The sequence below is a fragment of the Globicephala melas genome, chromosome 10 (assembly GCF_963455315.2).
Source record: "Globicephala melas chromosome 10, mGloMel1.2, whole genome shotgun sequence".
In the NCBI taxonomy this organism is placed as follows: domain Eukaryota; kingdom Metazoa; phylum Chordata; class Mammalia; order Artiodactyla; family Delphinidae; genus Globicephala; species Globicephala melas.
Window position 1 is genome coordinate 96190626 of NC_083323.1, and position 17734 is coordinate 96208359.

The 17734-nt window shown below is 55.7% G+C and overlaps 2 protein-coding genes across 6 annotated transcripts; one reads left to right on the forward strand and one right to left on the reverse strand.

The window, feature by feature from the left end:
* Positions 1 to 409: 409 nt before the first annotated feature.
* Positions 410 to 13490, reverse strand: USP5 (ubiquitin specific peptidase 5). 4 transcript variants are annotated; one of them, XM_030834565.2, is made up of 20 exons: positions 13304 to 13490; positions 10192 to 10317; positions 9819 to 9942; positions 9545 to 9678; positions 9243 to 9388; positions 8814 to 8998; positions 8249 to 8343; positions 7502 to 7695; positions 6706 to 6777; positions 6224 to 6311; positions 5970 to 6095; positions 5342 to 5495; positions 4832 to 5006; positions 4127 to 4215; positions 3186 to 3308; positions 2471 to 2614; positions 2240 to 2385; positions 1867 to 2020; positions 1659 to 1743; positions 410 to 1035 (listed from the first exon to the last, which is right to left on the reverse strand). In XM_030834565.2, exons 1-20 carry the CDS (start codon positions 13412 to 13414, stop codon positions 942 to 944), a joined length of 2565 nt encoding a protein of 854 aa, XP_030690425.1. In that variant the 5' UTR covers positions 13415 to 13490; the 3' UTR covers positions 410 to 941. The 4 variants fall into 4 exon arrangements, with proteins under 4 accessions (XP_030690425.1, XP_030690427.1, XP_030690424.1 ...); XM_030834567.2 differs by having other exon boundaries at positions 9876 to 9942; positions 13304 to 13489; XM_030834564.2 differs by having other exon boundaries at positions 3117 to 3308; positions 9876 to 9942; positions 13304 to 13489.
* A 59-nt stretch (positions 13491 to 13549) lies between these two features.
* Positions 13550 to 16488, forward strand: CDCA3 (cell division cycle associated 3). 2 transcript variants are annotated; one of them, XM_060306325.1, is made up of 6 exons: positions 13550 to 13657; positions 14568 to 14742; positions 14990 to 15116; positions 15596 to 15886; positions 16024 to 16127; positions 16254 to 16488. In XM_060306325.1, exons 1-6 carry the CDS (start codon positions 13602 to 13604, stop codon positions 16407 to 16409), a joined length of 909 nt encoding a protein of 302 aa, XP_060162308.1. In that variant the 5' UTR covers positions 13550 to 13601; the 3' UTR covers positions 16410 to 16488. The 2 variants fall into 2 exon arrangements, with proteins under 2 accessions (XP_060162308.1, XP_030690441.1); XM_030834581.2 differs by lacking the exon at positions 13550 to 13657 and having other exon boundaries at positions 14623 to 14742; positions 15671 to 15886.
* Positions 16489 to 17734: the final 1246 nt, after the last annotated feature.

The window sequence follows — 17734 nt, forward strand, 5'->3', positions numbered from 1 at the left end:
TCCATGGAGTACCCCACTTTTTACTCCAGCGGGCCAAGGCCTGACAAGGGACTGCAGGGCCTGGGGCCCAGGGCTCCCTAGCCACTGGGGACATTTGGGAGGTACCCATTTGGGCCCCCTCTCCTGTGATGGCTGGAAGGAAGGACTCTTCACCCCATCCGTGCTCTGTGTCGCCCCACTCCACTTTTCTTCATCTGACAGCTCGCACCCCTCAGCTTTCCTCTACTCCCCCAGTGCTCACCTCACTCACCCCCCAATCTCCCAAGAGCGCTAGAATGGTAAAAAGCACAGAACTGCCTACGAGGGGGCATGAGGGTCAAAGGGCTGGGGCCGGGAGTTTTCAGAAACTGGCCCTCCTGCTAACCCCAGGGGGTTAACAGTTTCCCCCAAGTTATCAAACAGGACACGATTGAACCATTGTACTTTTATTCACATCCTGTATTTTGGCATTTTCCAGAGAAGGACAGGGGAGAGACAGGGTGGGGAAAAGACTGAGGCAGGAGGGTGAGGGGGGTCCCCATTTCCCTTATGTCCCTCCTTGCCCGACCACACGGGGAGCAAACACGAAGTGGGGAGGGGAGGCACAGAAGCCCCCTCCCGTGGAAGAGGCTGCACAAAGCTACACCCACACCACACACACAAACAAGCCCGCTCCACGCCACGCCGGCAGGATCACAGAGAAGCAGAGCACTATGGGGTCAAGGGCAGGAAAGCTACAGTCTCCTCACAGACAGGCAGCCGGCCCCTCCTGTCCCCTTCCTGCTCTGTCCCCAAAGTCTCCCGAGCGCCCCCCGCTTTGCTTGGCCATTCTCCCATGGCCACTAGCTTCTTCCCTGCTGCCGGGGACGAAAAGAAAAAGGGTAACAGAGCAGGGGGGCGCCCGACCCTCATGCTGGGTGGTCTGTCCCCCGCCCTCAGTGGTAAGGGCTCAGGGCAGGCTCTTAGCTGGCCACTCTCTGGTAGAAGTAGATGTAGCCCAGGTCCTTGGGCGGCTTCTCAGAGGCACACACTTTCTGGTCATTGTAGATCACCCATCTGGGGAAGGGGGTGGGGGGAAAGGATGAACAACCCGGGCATTCGCAACTCAGTCTCTCTGACGTGGCCCCTGGAGTTGACCCTGGTGACTCTGGGGCAAAGGCTCCCAACATTCTCTGCCTCGGTCCCCAAACCCACAGTCCAGCTGCCACCTGTCTCAAGGGAACGTCCTAATCTCACAGGGTCATTCCTACTCTACTCGGTGTCTTCAGACCCTGTGGTATCTTTACAGCCACCTGCACCCATTCCTTTTAGGTAGGCATCAGCAAGCTTTGTCTGTCAAGGGCCAGACAGGAAATGTTTCAGGTTTTGCAGGCCATCCGGTCTGACACAACTACTCAGCCTGCCTGTTGCAGCGTGAAAAGAGCCACAGGCAATACATAAACGAGTAAGTGTGGCCATGCTTGTAAAAACGTTATTTATAAAAGCAAGTGGCGGGATTCAGCCCTTGGGCCCTAGGTTTGCCCATCTCTGCCGTCAGGCTTTCTGCCAATTTCTGGTGAATTTGCGCCACCACCAGGCAATGCCTTATTGTCCCTCACAAATATTCTAGGACTTCCAGGATGCCCCTCCCCACCCCCAGAAACACTGTCCCATTCAAAAGGCACGTGCTGTCCCCTCACCTGCCTTCCTTCTTGACGTGGCATACGTAGTGACCACACATGGTTGAGGTGCCCATGTGACTAATGAAGGCGAAGAGCTGATACTCTAGGGAGGGAGGGGCAGGGGAGGAGACAGTGAGGGCGGATGCACCCAGCAGCTCACACCCAGGACGGGATTTCAGGGAGTGTGGATCAGCCCCCGCCCGTCCTGGTTCCCCGGGACACTCACTTCCAGGACCGTCCCGGACCTTAGGTCCCACCGGTATGGACTCGGAGATGGAGTCAGCAGCTGAGCGGCCCTCGGAGATGTCCATGGCAGCTTCCGCGTCCAGGTCGTCTATGTGACTGAAGATCCAGTCCACAGCCCGTTCTAAACTATTATTCTAGGAGAGGAGGGAAGCGTTACTTTTTATTTTTTAGCAAAGTCAGGGTCAAGAAAGCCCCCAGTGAAGGCCTCTGCTCCCTTATCACAGCCGCTAAAGGGCAGAGCCCCAGACTGGCCGTACCACACAGGTCATCCTCGGTCTTGCTCACGAGGGATGGAACCTCGCTCCCACCCGCTTCTTCCCACAGGTCCCGCCCTCATCTGGGGACGCCCATACCGTGGCCCGCAGGGCTTTCAGGGCCTGGTCCCGGGAGAAGCCCATGGAGACGATGGTGGTCACACAGTCCTCTGGCGGGGGGTCAGCTGCTGCGCTTGTGGAGCCGGGCCCACTGGAGCCAGGCAGGATGAGGGGGTTTGCAAAATCTGCGGATGTGAAGGGGTTGAAGTGTTTGCGGGAGGGTGCTGGCCCTGCCTGCTCACCATCCCCCAGCTCCCCAGCTCTGCTTACCCGGGTCATCCATGTGCGACATGACCCAGTTCATGGCGGCCTCGGCCCCGCTGTTGCCCGTGTAGTAGACTGCTTTGCGGCAGGCGTCCATCGGGAAGCCCATCTCCACCAGCTGGATGATGACCGATTCATCCAACATGGGCGCTGTTGGCGGAGAAGCGCAGGCACAGGGGCCTGACTCCTTGGGCCACTCCCTGCCCCTCCTCGCTCCCACAGTCCACCCCCAGCCCTCTTCCAGCCACCCGTTCCATGTGTTTTTCCTCCATGGCCTGGCACCTTATTCCAGAACTAAAATGACAAAACGACATCACGTGTGGCCAGCAGTATCCTCAAGGTACAGAACTGAGGCTAGAGGTCCCCCGGGGAGCCCCTTCCTTGCCCATTCTCTCAGAACAGGCCGTTTCTGGAGTATGATAACCTGCCCCCGCCCCCCACCCAACTCGAGGTGAACGAGGGCAGAGGCCATTAGCCAGCCACACAGAGGATGTGGCTGGGGGTGCTCTATTGGTCCTCACGTCCATCAAGAGGGCAGAGGAAATTTGAAAGGGAGGACAGGAGAAACACAATGGACAGGGACAAGGGGAGGCAGGCAGAGAAGACCCCCATCAGCAAGGGAAAGAGACAGGCAGGAAGAAGAGTCACTAACATGTCGGAGAGGAGAAGTGAGGGGAGCAGAAGGAGTCTTCGTCTTCGTTGCCATAGAAACCAAGGCTACCTTTGGGCTCATCCGGAGTGACCAGGGGTGGGGCAATGTCGGGCAGCTCCTCCTCTCCAGGCTGCAGCCCTGTGCCCCTCAGCTGGGAGATGTCTAGCTCCTCTGGCATCTCGATGGATACATCTGCAAGTGGAACAGCAGGACAGAGGTCACCTCAGCAGCTCCCCGAGGCCCTCTGGGTATAAGCGCTCCAGGAATCTCAAGCCCCTGCCCCCATCCTGCTCTGTAGTAAGATGCTGCTCAGAGCAGGACCCATTGCAGGGTTCTCAGTGTAATAAAAAGCATCAGGGGCCGGGGTTCAGGAGACCAGGATTCCAGTCCTGGATCTACCACCAATGAGCCACGAGCCAGGAAGGCGCCTCCGAACGCGCCGCAGAATGATTCTATACTTCCGTGGGGCTCGACTTATCTAGGAAATGAAGTTAATTCTGCAGTTGGCAAAGTCATCAGGGGCCTGTAAGGCCCGTGAAAAACTGTTTCAAGGTTATCAAAATGAAAGCACCTTACCAATTATATAAAACTATGTAGGTAACTTTCGGTTTTAGGTCATAACTATGAAATCGAAGAAGTGTTCAACAACAAGATCCTACTGTACAGCACAGCAAACTGTATTCAATATCTTATGATAAACCATAATGGAAAAGAACATGAAAAAAAAGGAATGTGTATATATAACTGAATCACCTTGCTGTACAGCAGTAATTAACACAACGTTGTAAATCAACTACACTTCAATTAAAAAATGTAGTGAAAAAAGTAAAAAATCAAAGAAGTCTTAATATTTTTAGTCAGCGCTTTTCAAACTAGACACATTTTGAAACATCTAAGGTAATGTTTCCCCTTTCGGAGGGAAGCTGGAGAAGCATTAGTTTATGTGTTAAGGCCCCTTCTTTTTCTAGCGCTTTCTGCTTAGCCTCCCTTGCTCGTCCCAGCCACCATACCCAGTTTCTTGGGCACCCAGTCTAAGCCGAAGGTGAACTTCTTGATCTGGATGACCAGGTAGTCAGGGAATGAGGCAAATCGCGTGGTCCTAGGGAAGAGAGAACGTCCTGGTACCCAGAGAACCTCTCCTGAAAGCCCCACCCCGGGTTCAGCCTGTCATGGATAGAAGCCCTAACAGCCCAGAAGACACTCCATATTCTTTTCTTGCCCTGGTCAGGCATGAAGAGCATCTGTAGACACGGAGAAGCAGAAGCCGGGGAAGTGAGGGGGCGTGGGGGGGGCGGGGGGCGTCTCACGGGCATGGATTTCATGGCTGAAATCCCGGCAACCAGAGACGCTTTCACATCTCAAGTTCATGCCCAATGATGGGTTAGCAAAGAGTAAGATCATATACTGGAAGTTTCAATTCTGTCCACGACTGTCACTGAGTGCCTGTGCTTTGCCGGGATCGGGGAAGTGAGCGGAGAGAGGCTGCCCTGGAAACTGATTCCATCCCAAGAGAGACGAGGGACTGGTAGGGGCAGGTCAAGGTAGCGTGTCGCAATTATCCGAGTCCCCTCCTGCTGGGGCCTCCTGGACCGGGGCACCAGCCTCAACTGACACAAGTCTGAGATTATGACCACAAAGGGACTCGAGAATGCAAAAAAAGGGCTGACAGCATCTTTGGGTTTACACTGACACGGGCCCAGACCCACAGGACTTACTTTACGGCTACTGATTTGGCCTGGAGGGCCGTGCTCCAGAAGTCATCTACCTGCTCGGGGGCCCCATAGGCCTCCAGGCAGGAACTGAAGGGCACCTGGGCCCGAACAAGTTCTGGCAGTGGCAGCTTCTCCTCTTCGGCTTGCCGCTTCTTCTCCTCATACTCCAGGAGCTCCTCTGGTGACAGAATCAGTGGGTGGGTCCTTCAGAGGGGGCTGCCTCTTTCCCCCCTGAGCCTCTCCCTACTGGCGCTGCGTCCACGACAACCTCAGCTCCTCCACCTCTCCAAACCTACCGGACACACGTCCGTCTGTGATCTTGCCTCTTTCTCAACACAGCTCTGCTGACCAGCTGCAGGCAAGGTTAATCCCACCTGCCCCCAACAGCCCCGCCTCGGCCCTCTGGCCGCGGAGCAGGGCGGACCACGGGCTCTGCTTCTGTAAGGCACCCAAGCACTGCTCCCAGGCCTCAGCCTCCGCCTCCAGGCCCCGCTGGGAGAACAGAGTGCCCACCTTTGTTCAGGGCCGCGTCCATGGGCACAGGCAGCTGCATGATGTAGTCCACTCGCTGGGTGTACTTCACCTTCTCCGTTGCCAGGCACTTGATCTTTTCTTCCACCAGGAAGCGGAACACTTCATTAGGATTTTCAGAGCTCCGGCAATTCCTCTATGGGGAAGAGGCAGGGTGGGGAGGTCTGGGCAGCCAGGCACTGGGATGGGAGCCTAAAAGAGTCACTGGCGGGTCAGGGAGAGAGGGGAGTGGAAGAGAGACAACCACGAAGAGGGGCAGGGATGCCAGAGCAGAGCAGAAGCCTTCCCTAATCAACCCCGCCAGTTCTGGCCCATCCGGACACGGTGGGACTACGTGGCGAAGTGTCTGTACTTTCTAAGTGCTAAGCAACCGCCTATCGTTTTCTTTGGGTGCATCCTTCATTAGGCTGCAAGCCCAGCGACTGTGAGGGTCGCTCCTTTGCTGCGCTTCTCAGGTGCAGCCGCTCCTCGCAGGGAAAGCTCAGGGCGTGTAGGCTGTGGGGTCCCGGGGCTGGGAGTGGGTTAGGGCTGATAGGAAAGAATGGGCAGCAAGGAGAAGGGAGGGACCTGAATCGCAGGCAGACAGCAGGTGTGTGAAGAGCGCCCTCACCTCCACCATGTTGATAAGGTGAAGGAAGAATTCTTGGGCATCCTGCTGCCGGTTGGTGGAGAACTCAGGGTGACCCTTGCCAATGAGGGCCTTGAACATCCGAGGGGCGATGCCATCTTGGACGTCCTAGGCAGAGCCAGGGCGGCGATTCAGCTGGGGCCCGAGAGGGCACCAAGTGGCCTTCTTTAGACACCTCCCGGATCTCAGTTTGCCCACAATTCCAGAGCCTGAAAGGGATGGAGGCCCAGACTCACCTTCTGTTCCGGCACCTGCTCCCCGTCGCCCGACTCTGCTGCTGGCTTGGAATACTCTCCCGAGAGAAGGCCATGGCCCAGCTTGGCCCTGCGTTGACATCCAAGAGAACCACTCAGCTTCCATCTGACACCCATCTACACCTCATCCTCCCCAACTCAACCCCTGCTCAAAGCCCCCTTAGACAACTCCCTTAAATGTGAAAAACCTTAGATTCCATGGGAACCCAACTCAAGGCAGACAGCGTGCCCAGCAGGCAGTCATCTGAGAGCCTCTAGCCGGCCGGGGGCTGAACTGCCTCTAGCCGGCCAGGGGCTGAACTGCCTCTAGCCGGCCGGGGGCTGAACTGCCTCTAGCCGGCCGGGGGCTGAACTGCCTCTAGCTGGCCGGGGGCTGAACTGCCTCTAGCTGGCCAGGGGCTGAACTGCTGTCCACTCCAGGGGGTCATGGAGGAGCGAGAAGGCGCACAGGACTGGCTACATACACCTGGGTGCTGAAGTCCTGGGTCGGGTCCGTCGGGGCGTTCTGGAAGATCTTCTCCAGCTTATCCACATATCTGAGAGCAAAGGGAAGGGTCATTGGAGGGGCTTTGGTCCAGCCCCAGAGGAAAAGGGAAGGGAGTAATTATCTACCAGCTCAGGGAACAGGTTCCCTCCAGAGCGGGGAGGCACGCAGTTGACCCTTGGGGTCCACTTCTTTCCAGCAACCTGCCCTCCCTCCCATTTCCAACTTGGTCAGCATGCAGGGCACTCCAGCCCCGTCCCTGACAGAGAGTCGGGGGAAGGGAGAAGACAGCCCAGGAGAAGGATAAATACGGTTCATATTCTTTGAACAGAACGTGTCAATGTGTTCTAAGTTTTCACGTGTGTACCAGGCCTTCCCAATTAGACACTCACTTATGTTGAGAACCTGCCTTTCTTCTATCGTCAAGTCCCTAGCCCTCCCCTATCCCCAAATGCTCCATGTACCTGTTAGGTGCTCACCTGATGTCACTGGCCTAAAATAAAGACCACCTGCTCGCCCTTGAGTCAGTCAGGAGGCCTCGGGGGGCCCTGGGGTTGGGCGTCTGGCCCCACCAGTGGGTTTGTGTGTGGCCGGGTTGACAGTGATGCAGCCCTAGAACCTGCTCCCCTCGCAGTGTACCAGGAGCTAAGACTGAGCTAGAACAGAGGGTCTGAGGGCAGCCAAAGGAGGGTGCCTGGAGGCTGGCTGCCAGGGGAGGAGCGGGCGTCATGGGCGCAGAGCCCGGGGGCCGGCCTGGGGGAGAGGGCAGCACTCACTTCCTCTGGAAGTCGGGGATGCTGAACAGCACCTGGACCACCGAGTTGAGGTAGCAGCTGTTGCCCAAGTTGCGGATGCCTGTGTAGCCGGGCCCGAACAGGGGCTTGAGCGGCACCCCCGACTCCTGGATCAGCTCCCACTCGCCGATGCGCTGGTTCATGTCTATCTCCAACTCCGTCATCGTCTTGTCCGTCTGCACAGGAAGGGGCACCTCAGACAGGCTAAGGAACGCAGCCCTGCGTCTTTTCCGTTCTCTCACTTGGTCTAGGACGAGAGCCAGCTGGAGCCTGGAATGTGCTGAATTACGGGCTCTGACACGGGAGGCCCATTGGGTATCCTCCAGTGCAAGTTCCGGAAGGCCACAGGCAACTGTCCCAGGGGCCCGTTAGGCAGCAGGCCTCTGCCCAAATGAGGGGATGAAACGAACTCAACTCCCCCGAGCTAAAGGGTTCATCCATGCTGAAGTCACCCCTTCTCACCCTCAGATCACCCAAGCATCACTTCCTCAGGGCCATTTCCTCCATTCCCTGGACTAGGCGGCCCCCTGGAAACTCCTGCACACCCTCCACAGTCTGCAGTAACTCCCGTATCTGCGTGAGCATCTGATCAATGCCTGCCTCTTATCTGGAATAGAAGCCTATGAGAGCGAGGACCACCCCGTCTCATTTGCAGTGACCAGCACATAGCAGGGGCTCAGGAGTAGTCAGTGAATGATGAAACGATTCTAGAAGCTGAAGGGGTCTCACCTTCTGCATCTTCAGCATGTCGATACCAAAGTGGGACAGGTGCTCGGCCAGGTTAGGGTCCAGGACCATGTCATCCTCGTCGTATGAGTACACATCTAGCATTGGAAGCAGCAGCAGCGTCAGAGGGGGCGGCTCAGGCCCAGCCTGACCACCGACCCCACCCCCTGCCCTGAGGGGCCTCGGTGGGACAGAAGGACGAGCCGTGAGGGTAACGCTCTTGGCACCCTCGAGCATCAGTGAGGCCGTAAGCCCTTCTGGGACTGGCTGTCCGGGAAGATGGGGTGAAACAGGACAAGGGTTGGAATTCCTTGTGCCTCCACCCTACAGGTAAGGTTCTAGAGTGAGATGGGTTTGAAAGAATACTCACTAAGAGACAACGATGGTGACCCCTAGGAAGGGGACTGAGATTTGGGGGTTAACTGAAAATTCAGTTTTACTGCAATATTTTCATCGTTTATCAAGAGAACAAACTGGCGTCTTGTTCGTGTCACGTGAGATGAGTTAAGGGTTAAGACCCAGCGATTTCCGCGTGGAGGTGGTCGGCGGGGGGGGGGGGGGGTAGTACCAGCTCCGTCAGGTGTGATGGTGCCCAGCTTGACGGCTAGCGGGTAGCCCGTCTCCCTGTAGTGCTCCACGGCGTGGTTGTTGCCCCCGCTGCCGTCGAAGTAGCGCCGGCCACAGAGGATGGAGCCATCGGTCAGGTTGAGCCACAGGTTCTCCCTCATGTCGCACTTGGAGCACTTCCAGCCACTAACCCCGGGAGAAGAAAATTAGCCGAAATATGGGTCAGGGGGTTATGGGAGAGGTGAGTCCCCCGCTGGTCCAAGACCTCTCTCTTCTGCTCTCCTCTGGAGATGCCCTCACTTAGCTCAGCTCCCCCAGGTCTCCCTCCTTAGCCTGCTCCCGACCCTCTCTCCCAGCAGACCCCCAGGAGGGTGGCCTCTTGGCCCCAGCTCTGGGGGCTGCACCCCGAGGTGGAGGGGCCAGGCCTCACCAGGGAGGGATTCGAGCAGGGCTGTCCAGCTGCTTGACGTTGAAGGCATGCTTAGACACCTGCCGTACTTCCCCATCCCAGGCCTGCACCTCCTGCTTGCGGGAGGCTGAGTCGGCCGACAGTAGGGCCTCCACCGCACTGGTCACCTGGGGGAAGCAGAGGGTGAGAGACAGGACCCAGCCCATAGCCCCACGTGCCCCTCTAGCCCCGTGGTCTTCAGCTTTCTCGGGCCTTGCCCACGACATCACTGCTCTGGCCCCGCCTGCCCTAGAATCTTCGGTAGGGCAGGAAGGTATTCATACCCGATCTCTGACAATGTCAGGCAGTCCCCCCAACCCATCCCGGGCTATCTCCAGGTAATCCGGCAAAATGACGATTTTTACATCCTCATCGTATTCATACTTCTCCTCGTTGAGCTCAAACCCGCCTTCGACACCTGGTAAGACAGGGAAGAAGAGAGGGGGTAGGACCACCACCACAGGTCAACACCCCTCCTCTGAGACAGCACTTCACCTTGTCCCCTCCAGGGCTTCAGGGCCACGGATCAGGCCCATCCTTCGGGGGCTTTCCTAGTACCTCTGAGAGCAGGAATGGCCAGCTCAGGGAGGAGAACAGGACGGCCGTGATGCTCACCGATAGCCAGACGGGTGGGCTTCTTGCGGGGAGGGTCTCCAGTGCCTGCAGTTGTGTCTTCCTCTTTCTGCAACGAGGCAGGAAGGGCAGCGTCAGCCATGAGCACCAAGGAAGGTACAAATGAGGAGGATGGACGGGATGGAGTGGGCTAATCTCGGAAGACAAAGGAGCTAAAAAACACACGTGCTGGGTTTTAATGACACCAACAGAAATAGGTGAGGGGGAAACTGAGGCCTGCGGGAGGTCAGGATGGAACAGACAGATTCAATACGGGGGCCCAGTGGGATGTGCCCGAATGTCCTCAGGCCTCGCCTACCGGGCGCCGGGTCCGCCGGAGGTGCAGGTACACTCGCTGGCCGGTCTTGTTGAAATGTCTCTCCACATACTGTTTCCCAAAACCCAGGAATGTGTTCATGCAGATGTAGAGGCCACCCTCAGACTCCTGCAGGACAAGAGGCAGGGGAGGGAACACAGGCAGGATGAAGCCTGGCCAGGGGAGACCAAGACCTGGAGTCAGAAACTGCTGGTTTCCGGAAGCAAGATCTGTCCTCAAGCACCGTGTGGCTTGTGGCGAGTCACTTAGCCTTCTAGGACCTGGCACCTGGCTAAGGGTCTCCCCATCCTCCTGTGACTTTGATAACAACCCACAAGGACACCGGGGCTGAGCAACACCTATCAGTCACCATTCCTCTTCCTTCTTGCTTCTTCTTGGGAGCCCTCTGGTATACTGCAGAGAACTCCCTTTACCTCTTTCCTGGAGCCCAGAGATCCGGAGAGTGAACGGGGATCAACTACCATAGACTTGGAAAGACCTCCATGTCAGACACTGAACCTAATCTAGGGACACCATGACCAACCCCACCCGACCTCCAAGATTCAGCAAACCTTCCAGAGCGGAGGAGCACAGATGCCAGCACCTGAACAAGACACCTAAGCCCGAGCTCGCCAGCAAGGCCAGACCTTTCCCTTCCCTCACTCTACTAGGCAGTCGATCCCTGGTCCACACTGGTCTCCTCCTTCCTTGCCTGCTGAGGTCTGGCTCCAGGAGAACAATGCCTTGCTTGGGGCTCACAGCTGAACTGGGACCCAGTCTGGCAAGGACATGAAGTCCAGCATTCTCCAGTCACCGCCCTAATGCTTCGCCCCTCCCGCCCCCGACCAATAACCAAATCCCCACTGAAGTCCCATCAACCTCCAACCTCAAAGCCATCCTCTTTCTAGAACCATCTATCAACACCTTCTGAGACAAGAACACACATGACCCAGGAAGAAAACAGGGAAAGACAAGTGTCCACTGTAAATCACAGCTGAGGAGGGAAGACGGGCTTTCCCCAAACTGAGCAAGTCCACCCGCGCCCTTGTGAAGAGAGTGATGGAGAAGGAGGAAATTGGACAAGAGTCTTCCCTCAGATCCAAGCAACAACAGGCATCTTCTTCCTGGAATTAAAGCCTCAGTGGCCTTGAAAAATTCTCTGCTGTGAGTTAAAAATAGGGCACCAGGGGCTTCCCTGGTGGCGCAGTGGTTGAGAGTCCTCCTGCCGATGCAGGGGACACGGGTTCGTGCCCCGGTCTGGGAAGATCCCACATGCCGCGGAGCGGTTGGGCCCGTGAGCCATGGCCGCTGAGCCTGCACGTCCGGAGCCTGTGCTCCGCAAAGGGAGAGGCCACAACAGTGAGAGGCCTGCGTACCGCAAAAAAAAAAAAAAAAAAAAAAAATAGGGCACCGCACCGCAGTTCTCAGTCCCATAGATTGCTCTGTACCACTCCCTAGAACAGTGTGGGTTATAACGTTCATGAACAAATACAGCATTTCTCATCACGGAGGTCATATAAGCTTTTTCTACCATGAACCCAATTTGAAGATAATCAAATATGCCAGAAGTTGGTTAGCAAAGCCAACCAATGGAGATCTCCTGACTTGGGGTGAGAGAAGGAAAGTGTAATGAGGTTACAAAAGCCCCTTTTGGATTGTTCAAACCATTACTAAGGAGAGGGACAGGCGTGTAGAGAAGGAGCCACTGTAGGTAATTGAAAGAAGGGAGACTTCTACCATCTGTTGATAATTGAGGAAAAAACCTTTCCCTCCTGAGAAAGACAGTGCTTCACCAATGTATGCACTTGATAAGACTGGGAGGCCTGTGGGAGCTCTGCAGTGATTAAACTCCTATGTTGCAAAGAGAAGACGCTGACTCCACCAAAGATTGGGAACCCTGGAGCTCTGCTCTGAGCAGCCGTCCTCTTTTAGCTCTGCCAAAGCCAGACTTCAGAGAAGCAGCACATTGTCTGGGGCCCAGATCAAAGCCTAGCAAACCAAGCAACCTACAAATCACAGTGATGATCCTGAACTGGGCCTCAGATCACGCTGCTATCCCCAGCACTGGCGATGCATTAATGAAGCCTTTCCACTCTGACTTGCAGTTTTCCCGGCCATGAGCTGGTCTGGCTGAACACCCTGGGCAGGGCCCAGCAGCGGCTTGAGGGAGGGGTGGTGAGGGGGGCGGATCCCAGCCAGGCTGCTGCCCTCTCAGTTCAGGCTCTGGCCTAGCTGGAGGCTTGTGTCTGCCTCAGGGTGTCACAGGAAGGCAGAACTGCAGGAAGGGAGGGAGGTACCGGGTGGAGCCTGCAAAACGTGAAGCACGGTGTGGGCGGCGGCTTTGCCTAACTAGTCAGGAGTGGGAGCGGGATGGGAAAGGGGCCTTAGTACCCAACACGAAAGAAACCACCTCTCTGGGAATACTTTCAAAAGGGTTCCCTCTGCTCTCTGTGATGGGCGGGAGAAAGAGAGAGGTTTGCGGCCATAATTCACCTCAAAGGAGAAACAACTAGGGCTTTCCTCTCCTCTTTCCTCCTCTCCCTACCACCAATGACCCACCTCCCCGGCCCCTGTCCATATTAACCATGGGTGGAGGCTCTCTAACTCTGCCTTTTTCAGAACCGGGTTTCTTCAAGGCCACTTCCAGACTACTAGTCGCCTGGGAACTGCAGTCCCCACCCTCCTACCCCAACCCGGGCCCAGAACTGTGTGTGGGGGTTGCACCATCCCTCCCACACGAGACTACAAAACCCGGAGAGCCATGCGCGATAGGCAAGGCCAACTCCCAGGCTTTCGCAGGGGCCCACATGGGAGATGTAGTCTGGCAACTGGGTTGCGCCTCTGGCTTAGAACGGTAACGAAGGGAGTGAGCGACTACAATCCCCACAGTGCTCCACGAGACCGGGTGCGGGTGAGGCGGGCGCGGTGGCTTCCGGGGGCGGTAGTCACACGACAGCTCCCGCGAATTCGAAGCAACGGCAGGGGTAGCGTGGGAGACTACAAGTCCCATGGTGCACCGCAGGGAGGCGGTGGCCCAAGACTTGCAGGCCCCGGCGGAATGACCAGGGCGATGGAAGGAAGTCGTGCTCGCTGCGGCCGTGGGGAATGGGCTTACCGGTGTGTCGAAGGAGAAGGCGCACTCGTCTTTGTGGACCCGGTCTCCAGCCTTGGGGACCCGGATAGTCGGTAATACTGACAGCAGCGCCTCCTCACTCAGCTCCGCCATGACACCGGCAGCAGCTCCTCGACACACAGCGGCTCCCACCGCTTCTAGTCCCCCACCCCCCTACCCTTTAGTCCAATGAGCGCTACTCGTTAGGCGCATGCGCTGAAGGAAAGACAGGCGAGAATGGCAGTTGGACGGAGCCTGCCCGCTAGTGCTCCGCCCTCTGCCCGGCTCTTGACTATCGCCAATGAAAAGCGCTTCTAATGCAATCGATGCTCGGAAGAGCCAATCCCACTCCTCCAGGTTAGAGCGCACGTAGAGCAGTGAGATGGGTCCCGGAGTTTTGGCTGCTGGGACTCCGGTACCCTACAATCCATTAGTGTGCTGTCTATTGAAGAGCAGAAACTGACGGTGGTTTAAACCAGTCAATCCCAGAAACTTTCCTGGGGACCTGTCCAATGGGAAAATAGAAGGGCAGTTGTAGTATTGATATTTGAAAAGGGGCTGTCCAATGAGGCGGGGTTTGAGAGTTAGTGTCGAGTGATTGCTAACTCCGTCGACCAATAAAGATTACGATCTCTTTGGCCTCAGAAAAATCTTCATAACTCCGTCTCCAGCTGGATATGTACATAATAATTCATGATTCTATTTTTTAATAAAATCATTTGATTTCGAAACTGAAGGTCTCAAAAGCGAAAACTGGCATTCTGCAAAGTCTTACGACAGACAGCTCGCAGCCCGAACAAAAGTCCCTCTATCGAGGAGGCGTCACCCCTGGCAAGTCAAGCCGTCGTCCATTGGCCCCACCGTCCCCATGATAGACGTCCTCCCAGCCCAATGGCTTCCTGCACTGGAGGCGGGTCTCACATAGCGGACCTATAGGAACCAGGGTCGACTCAGCCAATAGGGTCAAGGCAGGGGCGTGGCGGGAAGTTTGAAACTTAGCTTCGGGAGTTGAGGATCGAGCTGTTTTGCATCCAAAGCTGGAACTGGGGCCCGGTAAGTGATGTGAATAAATTAGTGAATAAGTTAGCGGGCCCCGGAGGCCCAGAAGGAGCTGCCTTGTTGTCTGTATCGGTCATCATCCCCTCTGAGACCTCTGGCCCGGCGGCCAGGCGCTTCCTCAGCGGGGAACTGGGGAAGTTCGGGTGGTCTGGAGTCAGAGGGCGAACGTGGTCGCGGTAGGGACTGAGACCTGAGTCACTTCTCACAGGCATCCCTTCCTCGCCCGGGCCGGGCCCTGCCCCCTCCTATTTCTCCTGCTTGAGATGGGCTCAGCCAAGAGCGTCCCAGTCACTCCAGCGCGGCCTCCGCCTCACAACAAGCTGCTGGCTCGCGTGGCGGACCCCCGTTCACCCAGCGCCGGCATCCTGCGCACTCCCATCCAGGTACTCAGGATCGGGGTGGGGGAGGCAGCGAAACTGTCTGAATTTGGGGGCCTCTGCCTAACCTGATTCTGAGAGCGCTCACTCCCCGCCACCACCCCCCGCCTTATTTTCCACATTCTCAATCCCGGTGAAGTAGGCTGGGTGTCTGAGGGCCTTGGCAATTCTCGTCTGGAGTGTGGACCTGAGGCTAGAGACCTGGCGGGGAAGAGTGAGGGCCCAGACTTGTTCTAGCCTTTGGTCCTGACAGGTAGAGAGCTCTCCTCAGCCAAACCTGCCAGCAGGGGAGCAGCTGGAGGGCCCTAAGCAGTCCCAGGACTCAGATCCCCGCTCTCCTACCCTTGGCATTGCACGGACACCTATGAAGACCAGCGGAGGTAAGTGTTGGGCCCAGGGAATCCTGGTAACGCTGTCACCTGGCATCCTTGGGTGACAGCATTATCAGAAGGGGCCTCCATCCTCCTGCTTTGAACCCATGTCACTCTTTTTTTTTTTTTTTTCTCGGTACGCGGGCCTCTCACTGCTGTGGCCTCTCCTGTTGCGGAGCACAGGCTCCGGACGCGCAGGCTCAGCGGCCACGGCTCACGGGCCCAGCCGCTCCGCGGCATGTGGGATCCTCCCGGACCGGGGCACGAACCCGTGTCCCCTGCATCGGCAGGCGGACTCTCAACCACTGCGCCACCACGGAAGCCCCCATGTCACTCTTTTCTCAACACTTTGCTCCCTCTCACCAACTTCTCTCTTCCCAGTCCCTCACCCACCAGGGCGTGACTCCTAAGGCTCATGTATCTTGTCCTCCTTGCTGAATGCTTTGTAACGGAGGGTCACTATCTCACCTCACTTCTCCCCCCCATAGAGCCCCCAAGCCCACTGGTGAAACAGCTGAGTGACGTATTTGAGACCGAAGACCCCAAATTAAATCTTCCCCCAGAGCCTGTTCTGCCCCTAGAGACACCTTCATCTTCTCCACTGGACTTGCCTCTGGGCACCCAGTTTTCCCTTGAGGATCAGATGTCACCTTGGAGCCAGACTGAACCCTCCAGGCAGGTGTTTTCCAAGGAGGAAATAGGACATGCCTCAGAAACCGCTATGGCCAGCCAGGACTCAGACAAGCCCTCGAGAGACCCCGAGACTCCTTGGTCTTCAGGTACAGAATCTAAGGGCAAGGTATGGGGTAGAGAAATTGGGAGAACACTCTGGGATAATGTCCATGAATGGATGGAGGAGAAATAAACTGTAAACCCCTAATCTTGGCTCCTTGTTTTAACTCCTTACCAACTCTAGGTTCTAAGTGCAGCAGATGGAAAGCAAACAGCAAGGTGCTAGGGAGATCTCCTCTCACCATCCTGCAGGATGACAACTCCCCTGGGACTCTGACACCACGACAGGTAAAGGGGGAGAGGGTGAAAGCTATTACTAGGAAATCCAACGTAAAGATGGGAGCCCTATTCCCCTATCTTCTCTCCCCTGAACAACCTCCCGCCCTCCCTCATCTTGCCCACTGCCTTTTGCAGGGAAAGCGGCCTTCTCCCCTGAGTGAAAATGTTAGGGAACTAAAGGAAGGGGCCGTTCTGGGAACTGGACGACTTCTGAAAACTGGAGGACGAGCATGGGAGCAAGGCCAGGGCCACGACAAGGAAAATCAGCACTTTCCTTTGGTAGAGAACTAGGGCACGCACGGCCCCAGCACTGGGACTCACCAGGGGCCTAGTGATATTCTGTGTCCTCTCACCCCTTCTTTCCCTGGGAGACTGGAAAGGCTCGTTTTCTTCAACTCCCCCTACACTACCAACTCTGGGACTGAGAGCTTCCTTGGCTTTCTTTGTGTTTTATGTGTTTCTGTATATTAAAGCAAGTGATTTTAAATGATTTTTTTTTTATCGGAGTATAGTTGCTTTACAATGTTGTGTTAGTTTCTGCTGTACAGCAAAGTGAATCAGCTATACGTATACATATATCCCCTCTTTTTTGGATTTCCTTCCCATTTAAGTCACCACAGAGCACTGAGTAGAGTTCCCTGTGCTGTACAGTAGGTTCTCAGTTGTCTATTTTATGCATAGTAGTGTATATATGTCCATCCCAATCTCCCAATTCATCCCAGCCCCCGTTTGTGTCCATACATTTGTTCTCTATGTCTGTGTCTCTGTTTCTGCTTTGCAAATAGGTTCATCTGTACCATTTTTCTAGATTCCACATATATGTGTTAATATACGATTTTTGTTTTTCTCTTTCTGACTTACTTCACTCTGTATGACAGTCTCTAGGTCCATCCACATCTCTACAAATGACCCAGTTTCGTTCCTTTTTATGTCTGAGTAATATTCCACTGTGTATATGTACCACATCTTCTTTATCCAATCCTCTGTCGATGGGCATTTAGGTTGCTTCCATGACCTGGCTATTGTAAATAGTGCTGCAGTGAACATTGGGGTGCATGTGTCTGTTTGAATTATGGTTTTCTCAGGGTATATGCCCAGTAGTGGGATGGCTGGGTCATATGGTAGTTCTATTTGTAGTTTTTTAAGGAACCTCCATACTGTTCTCCATAGTGGCTGTATCAATTTACATTCCCACTTAAATGATGTTTTTAAGTGTTATACCTAAACCTTGCACTGGGTCTTTTGTATGCAGAAAGGCAGCCTGGGGCGGGGTGGGGGGAGGGGGGCTTGTGTTCCACGGCCTGAGTGTCCCGCACTGACACCTCCAAGCCTCATTTACGCACCTCCCTTAAATCCTGGTGTTCCCCAGGGCACTGTCCTCGGCCCTTTCCTCTTGCTGTCCCTGGGTGTTCACTTCTAGGGCTTCATCTGTTACCCATCTGTATTCTGGTGACATCCAGGTCTCTCTACCTAACCCTGATCTTCATCCAGCTGCCCCAGAGGAACTTCAGAGCTTGTCTAAAGTTGAATTTGTGATCTTTCCCCCAGAGTTACTCGTCCTGCCCCATCCTCTCTCCGAGTGAACGGCAGCACCATCCGCCCAGTTGCCAAACCCT

Coding starts and splice junctions, on each gene's coding strand:
- USP5 (XM_030834562.3), bottom strand. CDS start 13,414: ATGGCGGAGCTGAGTGAGGAGGCGCTGCTGTCAGTATTACCGACTATC. Junction 5,496..5,969: donor ACCTTATCAACATGGTGGAG/GTGAGGGCGCTC, acceptor TCTTCCCCATAG/AGGAATTGCCGGAGCTCTGA. Junction 1,744..1,866: donor GGTCCGGGACGGTCCTGGAA/GTGAGTGTCCCG, acceptor CTCCCTCCCTAG/AGTATCAGCTCTTCGCCTTC.
- CDCA3 (XM_060306325.1), top strand. CDS start 13,602: ATGAAAAGCGCTTCTAATGCAATCGATGCTCGGAAGAGCCAATCCCAC. Junction 14,743..14,989: donor TCCTGCGCACTCCCATCCAG/GTACTCAGGATC, acceptor TGGTCCTGACAG/GTAGAGAGCTCTCCTCAGCC. Junction 15,887..16,023: donor CGAGACTCCTTGGTCTTCAG/GTACAGAATCTA, acceptor TACCAACTCTAG/GTTCTAAGTGCAGCAGATGG.